Raw genomic sequence first — 21,895 nt, forward strand, 5'->3', positions numbered from 1 at the left:
AGTATAAGTTCAGAAAATTTATGCTACCACCTAACACCAGCTATGTTTCAAAACCACTCTTTTTTTTGCTGAATTAACTGGGGAGAGGGAGGAGAAGAAAAAGAGAAAGAAATGATACCAGCGTTTGACTATTTTAAAGTTGCTGCATAGTCAAAGCCTGCCAGAGCGATTTGCCATCTCAGAACAGTTTGTTCACTTCACTTAGAAGTGTGTTTGGGCCAATAAATCTAAATTTATTTGTAGTAGTCATTTTTCTTAATGGAAGTGTTTTCCAGATGTTGCCTAAGTCTAGTCGTCTGGGACCTCTTCCAATAAATGAGGAAAGTTTATTTCATAGGTTGTCACTGTTGATTTTGTCTAACCTTTGGACTAATTGGTTCATCCCAATATATTTGCACTGATATATAAGACCTTCAGGACACTGGAGAAATTCATCTCTTCTTTGACGGGTAAGTGTCCAAGTTAACTGGCTTCATGGAATTATATGTGTTTTCAATTCAATAGGGACATATTTTATTACAGGTATTTGAAAAATATTTATAAGGCTAGTAGTTGGAAAGTTTTGAAAAGGATCACATTTATGAAATACACCTGCTGGAAGCCTATAAATTTATATTGAGAGTTAAGGGAAAGTTGGAACAATAACTCTGTTTGTTAAATTTTATTGAAGCTGGTTGTTATTTTTTTCCCAAGAGAGGATTTAAACTTTTCATTGTAAGTACCTGCTATAATTTGGATAGAGTTTTAAGATAATTCTGTTTTCTATTTTGGGAGATTCTATTGAAATGTACTAAAGTATTAAAATGGTCAGTAACATGACTGAGATGGTGATTTGATGATTTTTTTCTGTATAAGATTAAATCTAATGGTCAAATATTTATAATGAATTAAGGCTGATTACTTTTAAAAGTCTTGTTTCAAGAATGGGATGATCTTAGCATTAAATTGCATTTTAAAACAGGCATAAATTAACGGTGAGATTTCTGTTACTTTTCTTTTCAGTGAGGGCTCAGTATCAGAAAACAATCATGGAGTGGAAAATACTTCCCATTTTCTTGTTCCTGCCGCTTTCTGTTATTTTGATTCAACAAGTTTCTTCTCAAGGTAACTGAACCAAAAACACTTTTATTTATTAACTATTGCTAATCATCAGTTCTGACTTTTATGATGACAAAAGAAATAGATTTCTAAAAAGATGTATTTGTTTGAGTTTAATACATAATACAACCTTAAAATTATGTTGAATGTGTAGGATATTTATAAGCATTTTGGATTCTCACTTTTTTCTCATGGATTATGAAGTCTTTTACAAAGCTTTGAACTTTTCCATAGAATAATTTTTGTATTCATTACCCCTATGGCTCTCCTACAGGTTTAAAAAGCACAGACACTTACACAATAAAACTATGCTGGAGTTAAACAATATCATCAGATTAATTGAAAGGAATGATATTTAAGTAGCATATAATTTTCTTACATAATTCTAAAGATATGTAACTAGTCTTTTACATCAAATAAATTGTTGATAGAGAATTTATTCTGGCATCATGCAGATATAGATACCATATTACAATGAACATTTACAATGTTTCAAATGTATTTTATTAATCTTGAAAGTGTCCTTTCTTTTTGAAAAGGAATATTCACCCACCTATGAATTTATACAGGTGTGAACATCATTTTGTATCATTGTATTGAACTACTCACAGCTCTTCAAAAACAGTCAGTCTTGGATGAACTGTTCTTTTTATTCATTTTTAGACAATGTTAAGGTACATTCAGTTTAATCACCTTAGCAGAAGTCTCTAGGATCACAAAGCAGATTAGTGACAATTACGCTAAGCTTTGGATTTTTGTTTCCTTTTTTTCTTTCTCTTTCTTTTCCTTCCTTCCTTCCTTTCTTCCTTTCTTTCTTTCTTTCTTTCTTTCTTTCTTTCTTTCTTTCTTTCTTTCTTTCTTTCTTTCTTTCTTTCTTTCTTTCTCTTTCTCTCTCTCTCTCTTTTATAAGCAAAATCTGAGAGAAGAAAAATCAAGGTGCATGATTGTTAGGGCAAAACTACATTTATAAAGTAGACATTTCCAGGAAAGTCTCATGAATCTGAGCATGAGGCCTAGCTGCCTGCCATGGACATAGTTTCAGAATCACTTAGATAAGAAAAGGTGGAAAAATGCACGAAAGCAAATATAAATATTTAATCAGGTATGATGACTACTCTGGTATCTCCAAATCCTTCCACTTGCTCAGAATAAGATTACAAGGTTCATAACACTGAGTGCATTTCCTAATCTACCTCTCCTCTGTAATAAAATTGGTTGTTCACTAAAACAGTTTTACTTTAAGAAAATGAATTCTTTAACATCAATAAAATTAGGACAGTCATTAAATCTATGGAAATAAACTGTTCCTGTAATGATAACTGATTTTCTATTTCAGAAATCTACTAGTTATAAAAGAATAACCTTTTGATGTTGTTTTGTCTGCTTTTCATGTCTTCTCAATTGTTTTCCCATTCTTTTTTCTTTATATATAATATATGTATTTATATACATACACTATATATGATATGCATTTTTGTATGTATTGTGCACGTATGTATGTAAAAAAGTTCTGAAAGTTGTCTTAATAGTTACTCTGTTATTTGCATATTAAGACTTTAACTTTCCTGAACTCATTATTTGGAGATTTTTTTTTTCAGTGTGTTTCACTGTCTCTCTATGGATTTAGGACATTGCACCTGCCAATTTCTATTCCAGAGATGCATTTGGTTGTTACACTTCTGTGGTTACCTCTGGAGTGGGGGGTGGTCTTCAAGATGCTTTCCAAATGATTTAAAAATATATTTAAAGATTATGCTTTTATTTTAGTTTTTTCTACTCCAAATAACTCTGTTTATGACCTTTATATTCATGCCGAGATGCTTTTCAAGGGCTATTTTGTACTCCCTGTAGTAGTGGTTGGAAGCATCTGATTTCCCTAACATTTAAAGAACCCAGTTACCTCCAGCAATGAAAGGAGCAGGAGCCTAGGAAAGTCTGTGGGGGCAGAAGCAGCTCGCCGTAAGCGCATCGTCAGGAAGGAGAGACCGTGTGATTGGATGGGAAAAGTTGGGATTTTAGAATCAGATATATTAGAGTTTATTCTAAGGCTGTTTCCTTAGGATGACCATGTAAGTTATTATCCAAATCAGGACACTTCTGAGGGTGAAAGAGGTCGATTTGAACTGTCAAGAGGCATTAACTGACATTAACATAGATACTGGAACTATTAACTGCCTTGGTGCCCTTGAAAAATTTATTAAAATTCTGTGTTTCAGCTTTCTTATCTCTAACGAAAAGACTACTAATACTCTCCTGGCAACATTTTCATAAGCATTAGAGATAAAGAAAAAACACAGTGCCCAGCACCAAGATGCTCAGTAAATGGCAGCTAGTCATCATCTAAGTAGCAGCTTCCATAGAGCTGGAGCCAACGTCCCTTCCCCACCCCACCCCAATACCACCCTCTTTATGCAAAGCATTTACCTAGCCTGATTTTCAAAAGTGTATTTATTTTCTCAGTCTAATAAAGAATAAAGCAGCATGATCAAGGTTACCTAGGAGATCAGGCAAAGATCACCCACCTGGACCCAAAGCTAACCTCGTTCCTGACCTTTTCCATTTGATAAAATTCTCCCTCCCCCCAGTGGCTTTGTCCTCATCAGACCTCTTTCCTTTTGTAAAGTGGTTTGGCCATGTTCACGCTAGTATTGTGTACTTTTAGATTTATCAAGCTGTGCAGGGAGATGTGGGGAAGGGTATTCTAGAGATGCCATCTGCAACTGTGATTATAACTGTCAACACTACATGGAGTGCTGCCCTGACTTCAAGAAAGTCTGCACTATGGGTAAGTCCTGAGAGCTTGCGTCTCCTCTGTCAAGCACATGTCTTGTGAGAGTCCCCTTGCACCCCTTGCAGTGCTGTCATCACACTATTCCACTTCGTGCTGAAGTGCCTTTCCCTTCCCTTGCATAAATGTTGCCGTGTGCTGTGCCTGAGGTTGGTGTCAGAGCTTGTGACCACTGGGGGAGGGGAAAGAAGCCTGCAAACCCGTCACTTGCACAACTATCCTGTCTTGTTTTAAATAGACTTCATACTGTGACTCAGGACCTATTAAGTAAATAGTAATGAGCAATTCTTTGCTGTTAATCGGAGAGGTAATTACGTAGTAATGGGGTCTTTCAATAGCTTCACCGAAAGAATTCATGGATGTTAAAGTAATCTTGTCTACTGCTTGACTTTTTTGATATTGATGTTTCTACATTACTTGAAAAAGGCACTTTAAAGTATTTAATGATGAGTGTTTAATGATGAATTTCAGTTAAAATCCAAAGGGTATGAATTTTAAATTATGAGTGGTATGTCACTTAAACATATTTTGGATCATTTTGTTGTTAATGCAAAAACATTTCATATTTAATTTATAAAAATTACAATTAAAAGCAGTTGAAAGTTATATTTGCTTTAGAATTTGCATGTGAAGTTGAAGAATACAGCGTTGTATAATTTACGTGTTGTGTAAGGTAATTATTTCAAATAGGCCTTGGTAAATTATCGTGGCTCTAACCAAGGGTGTTTTTGGAAAGGATCAGGCTTCTCTTATGTAGCCCACACCATGAAATTAGGCTGAAATCTTCCAACTCTACACTATGCTCAGTTTATTATAACAGAAATCTCTGTACTATAAGTGATTTTTGAGCATAAATGGTGATCTCTTTATATTAAGCCAGTGCTTCAGAATATACTGTTATAGAATAGGCATGTTCAATTAATAAAAATCTATTTAAAAAGTAGTGATGTGGGAAGAAGAGGACAGAGAGAATTTATATAACAGGGACTTAACTTGGACAGTTTCCAGTTTTCCACTGCCTGCACATGAAATGACCCAGGCAGCAATTGGGGTGTCTCTTGGAGCCTTGAAGGGCAAGAAAATTTCCCTAAGTCACCACATTTCTTTCCTGACTTGGGCTGCCTCCATGTGGGAAATTATCCATTTTCCAAATTCCAAATAAAAGACTTAGCTATGAACTCTGGAGCACTTTTGGCTATAAGGTAGAAATATCAATACAGGGGCATGACTGACTGTATAATCAATAACTCATCATGTTTTGTTTTGCTCTGGGTAGAGCTTTCCTGTAGAGGCCGCTGCTTCGAGTCCTTTGCAAGAGGAAGGGAGTGTGACTGTGACTCTGATTGTAAGAAGTATGGCAAGTGCTGCTCTGATTATGACAATTTTTGTGAAGAAGGTAAGCATCCCAGTACAGCCAGATCTGTGCTCTTATTTTGGCTTCACTGACAATGTCTAACACACAGGCCACCTCAGGTCCTGCTTTTACTAACATACACGCTATTTCGTATTAACTTCGTTTCACCAAGATGAATTAGAGAAGGAATGCTTCTTCTCAAGCACTCCCTGGCTCAGCCAGGCTCCAGGAGGGCAAGACAGCACAGGCTGGGTAACAGAGAGGATAGGGGCCAAGTGTACATTTTTTTCTCCTACAGGTATGGTTCGTTTCAGGTTAAATTAACAGTTACCGGCTCATCCGATGATTTCTTGTCTTACTCTATGGTGCTCATCCTAAAGTCAACTGTCCTTTGAGCTATCTGTACTTTTGCTTTCAGTGTTTTTTGAAGTATATTTAAGGACAGAATCAACCCGTTCAGCTTCTCTGAAGGAGTAAATTTATGAGTTAGTTTAAAGCATTACATCTATAGGCAAACCTGCCAAGAAGTTAACTGTCCTTTGTATTTCCCTTCCCATCTCTATAGGCCCCTCCATAGTCCCTATCTAAATGCTGTCTGCCCATGTGTGAAGGAGTCAATAACAAGAGATCGTTCCATTTTAAAATCCACTTCTCTGGTAATGGGTCCTGAAGGAGTACTCTGAGAGTGTAATAAAAGCCTCCATATTAAAAAAAAAAAAAAAAGATTTAAAAAAATGGATTCCTTCCTTTTACCAAATGGATTTCAAATAATGGATTCCTTCCTTTTACCAAATATTTGTTCTTAATCCTACTTTGTTAAGACAATATCTGTGGAGGTAAAAGTGAAAATAAGCATGGCTTGCACAATCTTAGCATTTTATTTAAACAAAACTTCACCTTCTGCTTCTTTCAAACAGTGGAGAAAGAGGATGGAAAACTATTAATCAGCATAGCTGAGGAATTTCTTAGCTCTTCAATGTTTTCATTGGAAAGCATTCCAAAAATAGTAGAGGCAACACCCTCATAGTCAAAATCTCAGAATACAGAGTTCCTGCTGCTTTCAGAAGGACCCAGGAGTGCTACGTATTGACTCATTACTCTGATAACTGTTTTGGCTTTGAGACAAAATTTTAAGAATTTATTTTGGGCAGAGATGAGTGGGGAGGGAAGCTGGTTAGGGAATGATAAAGCATTGCGAGAACATGTTAATAAGACAATAGTTTTTGCTACCAAGTAGTAGGTCAGATAACCTAAAATTTATATACAATGCAATGAAAAAATTGTTGAACATAATGGTTCACTTATAGAATTCAGAGACAGTCAGGGTTCAACCAAAAATAAAGGCATCAGCTAGTGCTTCAGTACTTCATTAAAAAAAAAAATCAAAACACTTAGTTGTTTTAAGACTGCTATAGATACCACCTATAGGCATCTATATGGCTCAAATGTAACAGTTTAAGAATTGAAGGAAATGTAGCATCCAAGTACCTCTGAATGTGGATGAGAAGACAGTCCAAGAGGTTAAGCATTTTGATCAAGTTCTCTAGCTACAATGTGGCAGAACTGGTTTTCAAGTTGAGGTATAGGGCGTTTTTGTGGGTTTGGAGGAGAAAGATGGAGGTGACTGGTGGTCAGCTCATGGAGATGGAGAACTGGAGTTGTGAGCAGCAGTTTGGTAAGAGCAGCAGTATTTATCACCCCTGTCCTCTACTCAGAGCATCTCCTTCCAACTCCCATTCTCTGCTTTCTTACCTTTCCGAAGTCCCTTTCCTTCTGGTTCCTAAGGATCAAAACATGTCCCATGTCTTCTCTTCTAGACAAGAAAAGGGCCAGAGAGTGGGGGTGATGAAAGGTTTAAAAGATCCACATAAACCATTAACAGCTGTTTATCTTGGAGAAGGGCAATATATTTTGAGGAAAGTATAATGTGAAGGTGTGAAATTCTTACAGGAATAAATATTCGGCTAGAATTTTTGTACTTAAAATCAATGAAAAGAAAATTGGTACCATTTGACTTAGATGAATACGAAAACAGGAAGCATAATTTTTATATTTTTCTTCTCAAGAGCACAAATATCTGTCAACCACATGCAGTGATTATTTTTATATCACATAAGGCACAAAGATGGAGCTCAGAGTTAAGTATTTTTAGGCAGGTAAATACCTTCAGATATCATCTAGAAGAAACATCTGTTTGTAAACAAGAAAAGAGGCATTCAACAGGGTTTGCCCATTTACCCAAGGTCACAATAAAGCCTCGCAGATCTAGAACTGGCATTCAAGACTTCCGACTTGTGAGCCTTTGCTCCCAGTCATAATTTACAATTTGAGAATTAATTTTTTTTATAGCAGTGCATCCTCAGAATTAATTAGTTTGGAGTAATGAGTGCTGGGCTAAGAGCTTACCTGTAATGGTTTTCACCAGCATCTACTCTTGAAGCCAGATGCATCCGTACCTCTCACAGTTAGACTTGCTGATGAATCTGAAACACGATGTTAACTGACCTATCTTGCTTGGCCTCAGTGCATAATCCCACATCACCACCATCTTCAAAGACTGCACCTCCGCTTCCAGGAGCATCTCAAACCATCAAATCAACAATCAAACGTTCACCCAAATCACCAAACAAGAAGAAGACTAAGAAAGTTATAGAATCAGAGGAGATAACAGAAGGTAGGAAGATGACAGATGTAACAAAGGGAGGTTTCTGAGATAAAACACTTGTAGGTGGACGACTTTATAAGACTCCTCATAGAATGGGGTGATATTCTGAATCATTAAAGGCGCATCGCACATTTTGCTTGCTTGTTTTAATTAAGTCAAAGTTTAAGCCAAAGTATAAACAGTTATTTATTTTCCTTATTTACCAAACTCAGTATGGTTCAAGGTTAACAAATTTTAGTCCAATAATCACGGACTTAAAAAAGCCCATGATTTTCTTTGTACAACAGCTTAATTCTGTGAGATATAAGAAGTTATACAGTTATATTGCTAATATCTGCAAAACAGGCTCAGGTACCTACTTTTAACTGACATTTAGCAGAACATAGGTATTTGTAGATCAATAAGCAGCATTTCTTGTTATTTGGACTGGCGTTTTCCTTTTTGCTTTAAATCACAGTTGGTGTGATCAACGTTTTTATTTGATTTATAGAACATTCTGTTTCTGAAAATCAAGAGTCTTCCTCCTCCTCTTCCTCTTCCTCTTCAACTATTCGGAAAATCAAGTCTTCTAAAAATTCAGCTGCTAATAGAGAATTAAAGAAGAAACCCAAAGGTTTGAGCATTGATAAAGATCAATGACTATATCAATGCTGTGTCAACAACAATGATCTAAACAGAATGTGTGTGGGTAGAGTGATTTGAAGACATTTCAATATTTGCTGGGGGGTATGTGACTTCCTAAACATTTCTTTAGAAGATAGCAATGAAAATTTCCCATAGGAAATTAGTGCCAAGCAGCTAAGAAACCACTCTATAAGCAAAGGATAAGAAGATGCTATAGCAGCAACTGTGGAACCACAGGCTGGCACCAGAGATGACAATGGTTTTCTATTTTGATTCCTGTCTACCTGGTATCATTTCTCTTTCTTCTCTTTCCTCTATCTGCTGTTGTCATTTTTCATTCCCCAGATTTCTTTTTTAAAGAAATTTTTATTTTTATTTATCAAACATTCATATACTTCTTCAAGTGTTTTAAAACGTTAATCCATTACATTCTCATATGTCTTTCTGGGAAAGGCAATATTATTATCCACATCTGACAGATGCTTTTTAGTCCTTTCCTAATAAATTATAGGTCACATCTGGCTGTTTTTTTGTAGTAGAGAATGTGCTACAGAATTGGCTATTACATCCTCAAAATAGATTCACTTTGTTCTGCTTTTTGTTACTTTCTGAATGTCTAAAATACATTCTCTTTCTCCAGGAAATACTGGAGTTCGGATACCGGAGTTGTAAAGAACTCTATTTTCTGGGGGGGGGTATGATTTCCTCTGAAGCCTTCTTTCTAGCTGAATAGCCAGATAGTTAATCTTTGAGTTATCCAGAGTCTTGTACACAATACAAGTGTTTACTACATGGAACTCAACTCAATGATGTGCCTCTTGGGCTCTGAAGTTCACCTATAGGATAGCTGCAATGGGAAATCTTTTAAATAGGGTCTTTTTGCTGCCGTGGCATCCTAATCTCTTTATATCCTCCAGGACTGCTGAATTTAGGTGGGCAGAGGAAAGAAAGCAGCTAATAGCCATGTGCTTGGGAACAGGACTAGGCAAGGACCATGGGTATGACTGGAGCAGATTCTTTGGTTGTAGTTATAGAGGCCTCTGGGGGAATTGGCACAGTGAGCCTACAAGATTTTGGAACTGGGTTTCCAATAGGAAGGAAAGGGCACTGAGCAAAAAGAAATAAGAAAAGCTGAGAAAGTGAGGGGCAAAGAACATTAATATAAAGAGCTGAATTAGTGTTATTGATCATGTTGGTAATTTTAAAATTGCCACTTGCTTCCATGTATTAATGGTATTGAGTTTTAGTTGTGTTCCTCACCTCTTATCTCATTCATTCCCTAAAATATATCAATGAGATAGGCTGAGTATTTACCATTTTATGATAAATTAGTAGACGTGTTAGAGGTTAGTTATTGCCTAGAGACACACAGCGAGTTAACAATAAGGATGACATCTTCATGTCACTATTAAAGAAAAAAAACTATACAGAAATAAAAGATGTATATCTTTTTCTCTAGTAAAAGACAATAAGAAGAAGAAGAGAACTCCTAAAAAGAAACCTACCCCAGAACCACCAGTTATAGATGACGCTGGAAGTGGGCTGAACAATGGTGATATCAAGCTCATCCCAACTCCTGACATTCCCACCACTCAACGTAGTAACAAAGTTACCACAACTCCCAAGATTACAACAGTAAAACCAATTATTCCTAAACCCAGTCTTCCACCTAATTCTGAGACAACAAAAGTGACACCTTCCACAGCCAATAAGGAGACAACAGTTGAAACAAAAGAGACTTCTACAACAAATAAACAGACTGCTTCAGCTAAAGAGACAACTACTAAAGATTCTGCACCCACATCTGAAGTTCCTGCTACATCTACACCCAAAGCTGAAACCACAACCAAATCCCCTGCTCTCACCTCTCCCAAGGACCTTGTACCCACCACTCCCAAGAAGCCAGCTCCTGCTATTCCTTCAGAGCCTGCTCCCACCACCAAGAAGCCTGTATCCACCACTCCCAAGGAGCCTTCTCCCACTACCAAGGGGCCTATACCTACCACCACCAGGGAGCCTGCACCCACCACCACGAAGAAGCAAAGTCCCACCAGTCCCAAGGAGCCTGCTCCCACCACCGTCAAGGAGCCAGCTTCCACCACCCCCAAGGAGCCTGAACCCACCACCCCCAAGGAGGCAGCTCCCACCACCCCCAAGGATCCAGCTTCCAACACCCCTAAGGAGCCTGCACTCACTACCAGCCCCAAGGAACCAGCTCCAACCACCCCCAAGGAATCAGCTCCCACCACCACCACCAAGGAGCCAGCTTCCACCACTCCCAAGGAACAAGCTCCCACCACGCCTAAGGAAATTGCACCCACCTTTCCCAAGGAGCCAGCTCCTACCACCCCCAAGGAACCGGCTGCCACCACCCCCAAGGAGCCTGTACCTACCACCACCAAGGAGCCTGCACCCACCACCACCTCCAAGGAACCAGCTCCCACCACCCCCAAGGAGCCTGCACCCACCACCACCCCCAAGGAACCAGCTCCCACCACCCCCAAGGAGCCTGCACCCACCACCACCCCCAAGGAATCAGCTACCACCACCCCCAAGGAGCCTGCACCCACCACCACCCCCAAGGAGTCTGCACCCACCACTCCCAAGGAGTCAGCTCCTACAACCCCCAAGGAACTGGCTTCCACGACCCCCAAGGAACCGGCTCCCACAACCCCCAAGGAGCCTGCACCCACCACCACCCCCAAGGAGCCTGCACCCACCACCCCCTCCAAGGAGTCTGCACCCACCACTCCCAAGGAGCCAGCTTCTACAACCCCCAAGGAACCGGCTGCCACCACCCCCAAGGAGCCTGTACCTACCACCACCAAGGAGCCTGTACCCACCACCACCCCCAAGGAACCAGCTACCACCACCCGAAAGGAACCGGCTCCCACCACCCCCAAGGAGCCTGCACCCACCACCACCTCCAAGGAACCAGCTCCCACCACCCCCAAGGAGCCTGCACCCACCACCACCCCCAAGGAGTCTTCACCCACCACCCCCTCCAAGGAGTCTGCACCCACCACTCCCAAGGAGCCAGCTCCTACAACCCCCAAGGAACTGGCTTCCACGATCCCCAAGGAACCAGCTCCCACAACCCCCAAGGAGCCTGCACCCACCACCACCCCCAAGGAGTCTGCACCCACCACTCCCAAGGAGCCAGCTCCCACGACCCCCAAGGAACCGGCTCCCACAACCCCCAAGGAGCCTGCACCCACCACCACCCCCAAGGAGCCTGCACCCACCACCACCCCCAAGGAGCCTGCACCCACCACCACTTCCAAGGAGCCTGCACCCACCACCCCCAAGGAGCCGGCACCCACCACCCCCAAGGAGCTGGCACCCACCACCCCCAAGGAACTGGCTCCCACACCCCCTAAGGAGCCTGCACCCACCACTACCAAGGAGCCAACTCCTACCACCCCCAAGGAGCCTGCACCCACTACCACCACCAAGGAGCCTACACCCACCACCACCCCCAAGGAATCGGCTCCCACCACCCCCAAGGGATCAGCTCCCACCACCCCCAAGGAGCCTGCACCCACCACCACCAAGGAAACTGCACCCACCACCCCCAAGGAGCCAGCTTCTACCACCCCCAAGGAGCCTGCACCCACTACCACCACCAAGGAGCCTACACCCACCACCACCCCCAAGGAATCAGCTCCCACCACCCCCAAGGAACCAGCTTCCACCATCCCCAAGGAATCAGCTCCCACCACCCCCAAGGAATCAGCTCCCACCACCCCCAAGGAACCAGCTTCCACCACCCCCAAGGAGCCAGCTTCTACCACCCCCAAGGAGCCTGCACCCACTACCACCACCAAGGAGCCTACACCCACTACCACCACCAAGGAGCCTACACCCACCACCACCCCCAAGGAACCAGCTCCCACCACCCCCAAAGAGCCTGCATCCACCACCCCCAAGGAGCCAGCTTCTACCACCCCCAAGGAGCCTGCACCCACTACCACCACCAAGGAGCCTATACCCACCACCACCCCCAAGGAATCAGCTCCCACCATCCCCAAGGAAACTGCACCCACCACTCCCAAGGAGCCAGCTCCCACCACCCCCAAGGAACCAGCTCCCACCACCCCCAAGGAGCCAGGTCCCACCACCCCCAAGAAGCCTGTACCCCCCACCCCCGAGAAGCCAGATCTCACCACCAACAGGGAGGCTGCACCCACCATCACCAACGAAGCTGCACCTACCACCAAGGAGCCAGCTCCTGCCACCCCCAAAAAACCCACTCCAAGTTCTCCTGAGATACCTGCTCCAATCACCTCAGAGGCCTCTACTTCAACTACCACCATGGAACCTCCCACTACTCCCAAGAACTCTGCTAAATCAACTCCTGAGTCTGCTGTAGAACCCACGCCAAAGGCTGTTGAAAACAGTCCCAAGGAGCCTACTGTACCTACAACCAAGGCTCCTACAGTGACCAAACCTGAAATGACTACAAGAGCTAAAGACAAGGACACAGAAAAGGACATGTACACTATACCTGAAATGACAACTGCTGCACCTAAGACTGTAACAGAAACAGCAATTAAAACAGAAGAAAAGGCCAGTGAATCCAAAATCACAACCACACAAGTAACATCTACCCCAACTGAAGATACCACGACATCATCCAAAACTACTCTTAAACCAACAACTCTTGTACCCAAAGTAATGACAACAACAAAAAAGACAACCGAAAAGGCTATGAGCAAACCTGAACAAACAACATCAATACCAAAAGATAGAGCTACTAATTCTCAAGTGACAACTCCTAAACCCCCAAAGCCAACCAAAGCACCCAAAAAGCCCACTTCCACCAAAAAGCCAAAAGCACCTAAAGGGAGAAAACCAAAGACCACGCCAACTCCCCCAAAGTCGACGACATCAGTACTGCCTAAAACGAGCCCTACTGCTGTAGCAGAAGCCACGCTCCAAACCACCACCATTCCTCAACAAACTCTCAACTCAGAAATAATTGACATAAATCCAAAGAATGAAGACGCAGATACTGCTGAAGGAGAAAAACCTCAGCTGATTCCCAGGCCCCCTGTGTTAACTCCTATCGTTATTCCAGGCACTGATTTCACAGTCAGAGGACACAATCAAGGCATTGGCATCAACCCCATATTTCCAGGTGATATGATCAGCTACTTTCACTTTTAAAATTGGCAATGTTAACATATCTTTTTGAACCAGAATGTCCTGTTTAGTATTACTCTCCTGGTATATATTATCTAGAACCTTGACCTTGTTAACTTGTGAAATTTTACATTTTCTCTGTAGGTGAGCAGAGGGGTAATCACAGTATGTTTATTTGGTATTTGGAAAACTCAGTAATAAGCTATTAAGAATTTGGTACATCTGTGTCAGAAGCAGAGACATCGTGTAGAATGTAAAAAACATTTAGTTGGACCTCTACTTAAAAAAAAAAAAAGTATAATGCAAAGCAAAAATCTGCAATGTTCTTTCCAAAGCAATTCCACAGGGCAATCAGAACTGAAAAACAGAATTTCACACTGAGAATAAATGACTAATATTTATCTAATTGACATGAAGTTCAGGTATCCTGACCCATTCCAATCCATAATCTGTTTTTATATGACACTTTTGGAATAATATTCTCCTTTAAGTAAAAAACTATATCATTCTTTTTTCACCTTTGAAATATGTGTACCTCCACCTATACTCAAGGACTCAGGAGAACAGTGGAGACAGAACCCAGTGGGAGGATTTGAAATAAACACTTTTCTGATTTTGTTTTTTATTGGCTTAATTTTTGTTAATTTATTTTAGATGAGACTAATTTATGCAACGGTAGGCCAGTAGATGGACTGACTACTTTGCACAATGGGACATTAGTGGCATTTCGAGGTGAGTTTTGCACACATTTCTTTCTCTGCCCCTCATTTTGTTCTTGGCATTTATGAGAATCAGAGTCACAGGAAAGTACAAGTTTGGGTTGAGTTTTCTGGAGGGAAATTTGACTAATAAACTTACCTCACACAATATTGTAAGAACCTGAGGGCAAATACCAGAATATTGGGTTAACAAAATTAAACATATTGAAGTAACAAACTGGTCATTTAATTGTTAATTCCTTAATTCTAACAGATAAAGAAATGGAGAGATAAGTGTCTGTCTGTAAATCACAAAGCCAGAAGGCTCTTTCTAGAGAAACTACAAAACTACAAAACAAATATTTAAAATATTTCAAAAGCTATGCTAAATTTCAGACTTAAGAGATAGCTACTCTCACAAATGTTCAAATATCACCTTCTGTATTAGTGCTCACAATTCTGACTAAACTTCATTATACAGTGCTTGTTAACTTTGAATCTCTTTCTTTATGACCAACTATTTTTGAAAGATTTCATTTTGATTTTTTCTGGGTTAGGTTTAATTTTCATTCAGCTTGTAAGCTGATCTATCACTTTTAATTTTAGGTCATTATTTCTGGATGCTAAATCCATTCACTCCACCATCTCCACCTCGTAGAATTACTGAAGTTTGGGGCATTCCCTCCCCCATTGATACTGTTTTTACTAGATGCAACTGTGAAAGAAAAACTTTTTTCTTTAAGGTAAGAAAAATATCTTTGTGAGAGAAATCAGCAACTAGTTTCTTTTAAAAATTATTATGGTAACATAAATCAGTTTAATCTCTATTTCAGAAGGGTCTCCATATTTTAAATATTCTATCATTAAAATTTAATAAAATGTTAACACTTAAAACTTTCTCCTTATACATAAATGTAACAATGAGTTCCTAACCTCCCCCCCACCCCCACTTTTCAACCTTTAAACAGGAAACCTCCCATCATTTAACCTCCCATCATTTTCTCTTTTTAATCAGGATTCTCAGTACTGGCGTTTCACCAACGATATAAAAGATGCAGGGTATCCCAAACTGATTTCCAAAGGCTTTGGAGGACTAAATGGAAAAATAGTGGCAGCTCTCTCAATAGCTAAATACAAGAACAGACCTGAATCTGTGTATTTTTTCAAGCGAGGTATGTGTTGATAAAATTAAAAAACCTTTAAGAAGTGATTTGCCAGGAACATTTTATGCAGTATTTTCACTTATTATTAGGTTTACTATCAAAAGATATCTTTAATAGCTAGAATCAAATAAAAAATAAAAAAATCTCTCAAAAAATAAAAACAAAGGGCAGTAAGAAGTATTTAGCCTTTTCACCATGCAAATTGCAATTTCACATGTTTTCAGGACACTGATGTAAACAATGTCATCATTTACTTTCAGAGTTAAATATGTAACTATGCAATTTGTTGGCTTTACTCACAAGTATTTCAAGGTTTAGCAATTATTTTTATATACCCTTGAATAATAATCATTATTAATGCCTGGATATAACTTTCTGAAAAACATGAAAAAGCACTGATTGTTTCTTCCACCGTAAAAGCTCTTTTGCATCTCTTTTGGGTATTAAAATTAATTTTCACATGATATGTGATTTTCCAATTCACCATAGGTGGCAGCATTCAGCAGTATACTTATAAACAGGAACCCATCACAAAGTGCACTGGAAGAAGGCCTGCAGTACATTACTCAGTGTATGGAGAAACAACACAGGTTAGGAGGCGTCGATTTGAACGTGCTATAGGACCTTCTAAAACACACACCATCAGAATTCAGTATTCGCCCATCAGACTCACTTACCAAGACAAAGGTAATATTTTTTACTCTATTAAAATTTTTTCAACATGATGTAAATGTTATACAGTTTCTTATCGAGTATGGCTTTTTAAATATAAATACTAACCAAATAACCCTAATACTTTAAGTTTATTAATGCATACCATCAATTTGCCTCAATGAATAGCCAAAGATAGGTATTTTCGCTTTCCTTGTGGATTAGAAATGCAATTTATTCAGGTTTCTTAATTATAATGAATACTATCTACCAAGAACGTTGCATACAAACCTGTGACCCTCAAAATGGTCCTAAAAGGGAAACATCTGCACCGTATTAGAGGCAGCAAAAGCTGAGGCGTTGAAGTTAACTCACCCAAGATAACAGAACTACTAAGTGACCAAAGTGGGATTAAAATCGAGGTCTGTCTGACTCTAACAGCTGCTCTTTGCAAAATAGCACACTGCCTTTCAATCTGAGACCTTCAAAGTGTCATCTACAGGTTTCCTTCATAATGAAGTTAAAGTGAGTACACTGTGGAGAGGACTTCCGAATGTGGTTACTTCAGCTATATCACTGCCCAACATCAGAAGACCTGATGGCTACGATTACTATGCTTTCTCTAGAGGTAAGTTATTAAGTACAATTTTAATAGCTTTCTGAAGATAGGATCCAATCTCGGAAACATGAATAAAATCAAAGCAAAAACAACAAGTATTCAATGGTGACTAAAGGTGAGAAGTTAAATTGTATCCCTTGAAGTTCCCCTTGTGGCTCAGTGGTTAGCGAACCCAACTAGAATCCATAAGGATGTGGGTTCGATCCCTGGCCTCCCTTGGTGGGTTAAGGATCCGGCATTGCCGTCAGCTGTGGTATAGGTCACAGATGCAGCTCAGATCCTGTGTTGCTGTGGCTCTGGTGTAGGCCAGCGGCTACAGCTCCAATTAGACCCTCTATCCTGGGAACCTCCATATGCCTTGGGTGTGGCCCTAAAAAGACAAAAAGACCAAATAAATAAATTATATCACTTATTCTAATTATTCTGAAGAAGAAAAAGCTTGGATTTTTGCTTTACTTTCAGTTAAGTTGGACTGCAATTCAATTCTGCCCTATCTTTCTTGAGATTAAATAAAGCCTATTACAACAAAACATCCAATTACTTGAGTAAAACCGCGAATGAAAACAATATTTTACTTCTATTACCTGCGGCATTTAACAAAGGCCTTGTTTGCCACAAAAGTTGTACAGTTTGCATCATTACACAGTCCATGAGATCAGAAAGAAGTTCCTGGGAAACTAGTTTTACTAACTGAAATTTTATATCACCTGGAACATTTTTTGCCTGACAAATCCAGAAACAGAAGTTATTCTGCCTGTAATAACTGACACCAGAGAGTATTTTTTAAAAGAATAAAACCCAAATGAATAATCAGCTTTTAAATTAACCTGGTTTTTCTAAAATTCTTACTGTGAAAAAGCAGAGTTGTACCTAATTTTACTGAAAGATAGTGAAAGGTCAATCTGTCAAGGCAATTGTTTTCTTCTTTTTCAAAAAGTTCAAATTAATTAATGTAAACATTTCTGGTATTAAAATGATAGTACTGTTTTTGAGCATAATTATTTTTAAGTTCAAATGTTTTTTCTTTTTAACTGAAAAATGATTTCTCTTCTATTTAGATCAATATTATAACATCGATGTGCCTCAAAGGACAGCAAGAGCCATTACTACTCGTTCTGGGCAGACCTTATCCAATGTCTGGTACAACTGTCCTTAGACTGATGGGCAACGGAAGAATCAACTAATTAAAATGAAGACAAGAATGATAAATTTTGACACTGAAATACATTTTATTAATAAAGAATGTTGAGATAAGCACAGCAATTTAAATACAAAAATGTTTTTAAACTTGACAATCATTACACTAAAACAGATTTGGCAATCTTATTCACAGTTATTACATTTTACAGAACATTTAATTAATATTTCCTCTATTTATTCCTCCTCTCCCTCCCATTGCATGGCTCACACCTATAAGAGAAAAAAAAAATTAAACTGAATGCATCTTTTAAAAAGTTAGCTTAATTAGAGTATTCACTTATCCCAGCTCATTATAAAAATTTTCAAGAACAAGTATGTTAGGCATGTAGACAAAAAACTTAGGTATTTCACATCTTCAATGGGAATCATGACAGTAATTAGAATAATGTTTTTATGACATGAAGGTGATCTCTACTAGTTACGTTAGAAAACGTAGATGTTAAAATTCTACATTTTTTTACCAGCTGAACAAGTCACAAAAGCTTTATTCTACTGTATAAGAAGTAAAACAGCAATGATTACAACATAATAGCACTATGACATTTCAGCTTTTCCAACTCTTACTTTGAATTCAAGGAAGAAATGAATAAAAATAAAATACAAATACATATTCATTATATACCTATGGTACACAAACCTATCTGCAAGAAGCTTATAGATTAGTAAACATCTTTTGCTCGATGTATAATTATTTAATCAACCCTTGGAACACTTTTCAAAAACTAGATAACGTTGGGAGCTTAAGGATTAGAAAACTCACTGCCTTTATTACCACCCCACATCCTGTCACACGATCAGTATGTCAGAAGTTTACCTCTCTGTCTGTTAAACTGACGACCACGGACACCTGGCCTCAATGTTGTCTGAAGTCTTACTCGTCTGAAAGGTTTTGGCTGACTACTGCTGGTATCTAAGAAAAGTATTAATATACAAGAAAGCAAGTTAATAAACAAGAAAGCAATTACAGCAACAAAAGCATTTTAAAAGCCAGGGAAAAAGACTCATCAAATTGTTATTAAAAGAACACTGTCTTCCGCAAACAAGTCTGATGTATAAAAGCATATTGTAGTCAAGAGCAGGAACTCACCTACGGAAGAACTGGAAGGGGGGTCCTGGCTGGTGGAAGGAAGATCTGACTCATCCGATGCCTGAACAGGCTCTTCTTCCTGCTGGCTATCAATTTCTAGGCCTGCTTCTGAACTAATACTAAAAAAGAAAAAAAAAAAAAATTGGTGACAAAATATAAAACTGATCTTAGAAAGTATCCCTAAATTGTTCCCAAACTCTTTATTTATTTATTTTTTTGCACATATTCTGCCACCCAGAGCTCCCCTCTACTCAAAATTAGACTCTGATACTGGTAACCATAGACTTTTTCAAAAGGCAGGGGAAAAAGAGAGCTCAAGTGCTTTTTCCTTAATCCTCATTAGGGCATGTTTCAATGTTAATTTTTGTTTTTCCTCTTTTGTGTTTTTTCTTTTCTGACAAAAGATGTTCACATTCTTGACATTTACAGGAGATATACTATCCAGATTTTGATAAATCACAAAACTTTCTAGTAAAGCAAAGGACTAAAATAATTCAAAACAGTCCCAACTATTAATAACACCTCTATCTCACTATGGGCTCTAGCCCAGATAAAACAGGATTTGGGGAAGTGAACTCCTGGTTCAATGCTGTAACTCCATCTCTCTTTCCCACGTAAGAAAGCACATCGAAAGGCCAAGTGAGGGAGAGAAGACTAAAAGGTAACTTGAATCTCTCCAGTTTTTGTTACCTGCAAACGTTCCTGCAGCTCTTAATAACAATGTTCCTGAAAAATATCTCTCATGACTCTGCTGAAGTTGAGACAACTGGTGAAGTTCAGCCTAAGCAAGTTATTGTAATGTGTTCAGAGTCAGAGCTCTCTCATTTGTAAAACAGAGACAATACTTTGCAGAGATAGTGTGTGGGTTAAAAATGACATATATAAAGGGATCTGTATACATGGCGTGGGATTAAAGGCAGCGAAGTATTTTCAGCAGTGTCTGTAACTTCCACCCGATTAAGCAGCACTGTGTTAGATACATAAGAATAGATCTGCGTCCTCCCTCATATACTAGAGATGGTCTGTAATTACACTAAGAAAATTGTTGCTAAATAAAACAAAACCTTTGAGTGCTCATAGAAGTGTGGGTTCCATGTCTACCTATGAAGCAGTCTAATTTTTTTATTTTACAAAAAATCAAGTTCTACCTTAAAAGTTAAACTTCTCCAAGACCACTGTACCTGGTTCTTCCCATTAAATCTGTCCACCTCCTTTGGCTTAATGCTACTTCTTTTGCTAAACTTTGTTTATAGATATAGATGGTGTGTTAAAAAGGTAGTCAGGTCTTGAAAACTACTAGAAGGTTTCTAATTTTTAAGAAGTTAGTATTTCAGACCAAGTTCTAAATGCATATAAATAGAATAAGTGAGGTTTGCTTGAGAGCCCACTACTAAATGGAAAAGTGAGTCATTTTTGATTATTCCCAGTCTTCACAAAAGATTGAACTTTGGGAAAAGTTCAAGCAGCTACAGTGATTTTGAAGAAAGGGTACTAGTGATTTTGAAGAAATACTTTGTTCTAAAATGCATCATGCCAACTACAGGGAGATGATCATTTTAAAAATTGTCTTCTGTAATAACAATTGCTATCCTAAAATATGTAACTTTCTACAAAAATTTGTTTTCTAAAATACATGGCTCAGTTTACTTTTGTAACAGGATGCTATTGAAAACACAGCTCAACAAGACTGTTGCTTCCTGGCTTCAAAAAAATCCCCAAAAAACAAAAACAAAAAGCAAATGTGAAAGTCTGACAAGTGTAAGCAATCAAAAATTACAACGTAAACATTTACCCTTCAGATTCTGCCTCCACAAATACTTCATCTCCATCATCACCTGCTGCTGTTTCATTTGTTGTGGATAAAGTGCCAGTGGATGTTGTCACCATTGGAACAGACTGAGAAGCATGCTCTGAAGCATCAGAGGTGGTACTCTCAGTAAATACAGTCACTTGAAAAATTAAGGCACAGAAAAGCAATGAAAACCATGATTTTGGGGTTTACCTAATTTTAAGCTAGAAGATACATCACAGGTTTCCATTTTACCAATAAAACACATAATCTACTGATCTGCATTTGATACCTACCTGGGGCTGCTACTTGTAGGGGAGTAGTGGGAACACTTCTGCCTCCCGACTCCTCTTCGTGAGCTAGGAAAAGGGGTGTTTCATACATTCCCAAACCTAAAGACAATTCTGAATATTAATGAATGATTGAAAGAACAAGAAACTGTCAATATGCCAGGCATCTGAAAGAAAAAAATTTATCAGTGAAAACACATAACTTTGTTGAAGCCCACAATTAGCCCATCAGGCAAAAATCAAACCCTCAAAAATGTAGATACAATTAAAATGTAACCTTTAAGCTTCCTAATACTAATTTAAGAACCCTAAAAAAAACCAGCTAAAATGCTCTTATAGTTTCATATAAGCTAACTTTATTGAATTCCCAACTATGAACTAGGTACTAAGTTTCAATTTATTCTTCACCAAAACTGCAAGGTATCATTACTCGCCTTTTTGCTAAAGAAAAGGAATTTCAAGGAGGTTAATTAACTTTCCCAAAGTTACAAAGCTGGTAAAGTGGTGACATTCCTATTTAAGTCTGGATCTGCCTTCCAAGTCTTGGAAGCGTCCTATAATAGAACCACATAAAATTCTGAGTTTCTCTGAAGTCAACTCACAATTTCATATTGGTAGAGGGAAGCAGTGTTGGAATTAAGATCCTAAACCACCAGAAACTAAAATATGCTGTATGACTTACATGAGGGCTACGGATTAAAGCTTATTATTAAAGTAGCATGAG

At 39.0% G+C, this 21,895-nt stretch overlaps 2 protein-coding genes across 11 annotated transcripts in view; one reads left to right on the top strand and one right to left on the bottom strand.

Annotated features, from left to right (window-relative positions):
- The first annotated feature begins 75 nt into the window (after positions 1–75).
- Positions 76–18,068, top strand: PRG4 (proteoglycan 4). 8 transcript variants are annotated; one of them, XM_021063818.2, is made up of 12 exons: positions 127–449; positions 1,003–1,104; positions 3,761–3,883; positions 5,163–5,282; positions 7,765–7,914; positions 9,989–13,669; positions 14,329–14,406; positions 14,979–15,115; positions 15,388–15,544; positions 16,025–16,222; positions 16,689–16,814; positions 17,864–18,068. In XM_021063818.2, the coding sequence occupies exons 2-12, from the start codon at positions 1,029–1,031 to the stop codon at positions 17,959–17,961; spliced, it is 4,944 nt and encodes a 1,647-aa protein (XP_020919477.1). In that variant the 5' UTR covers positions 127–449; positions 1,003–1,028; the 3' UTR covers positions 17,962–18,068. The 8 variants fall into 8 exon arrangements, with proteins under 8 accessions (XP_020919482.1, XP_020919480.1, XP_020919483.1 ...); XM_021063817.2 differs by having other exon boundaries at positions 145–449; positions 16,677–16,814; XM_021063823.2 differs by lacking the exon at positions 7,765–7,914 and having other exon boundaries at positions 76–449.
- TPR (translocated promoter region, nuclear basket protein) overlaps positions 18,015–21,895 on the bottom strand; it is a 58,699-nt gene continuing 54,818 nt past the window's right edge. For 2 of the 3 annotated variants that reach the window (XM_084977975.1, XM_021063816.2), the window contains 5 exons: positions 21,178–21,273; positions 20,885–21,041; positions 19,093–19,211; positions 18,820–18,915; positions 18,015–18,215 (listed from right to left, as the gene is read on the bottom strand). In XM_084977975.1, coding sequence (XP_084834101.1) covers positions 18,160–18,215; positions 18,820–18,915; positions 19,093–19,211; positions 20,885–21,041; positions 21,178–21,273 — 524 coding nt within the window. In that variant the 3' untranslated portion in view covers positions 18,015–18,159. Of the gene's footprint in view, positions 18,216–18,819; positions 18,916–19,092; positions 19,212–20,884; positions 21,042–21,177; positions 21,286–21,895 lie in introns of all 3 variants that reach the window. The other variant, XM_013977898.3, reaches the window with a different exon arrangement.

Source organism: Sus scrofa, chromosome 9 (genome assembly GCF_054392235.1).
Source record: "Sus scrofa isolate SSC_HxYL_T2T_F1_AM1 chromosome 9, Sscrofa_HxYL_maternal_Yorkshire_Landrace_v2.0, whole genome shotgun sequence".
Lineage (NCBI taxonomy): Eukaryota > Metazoa > Chordata > Mammalia > Artiodactyla > Suidae > Sus > Sus scrofa.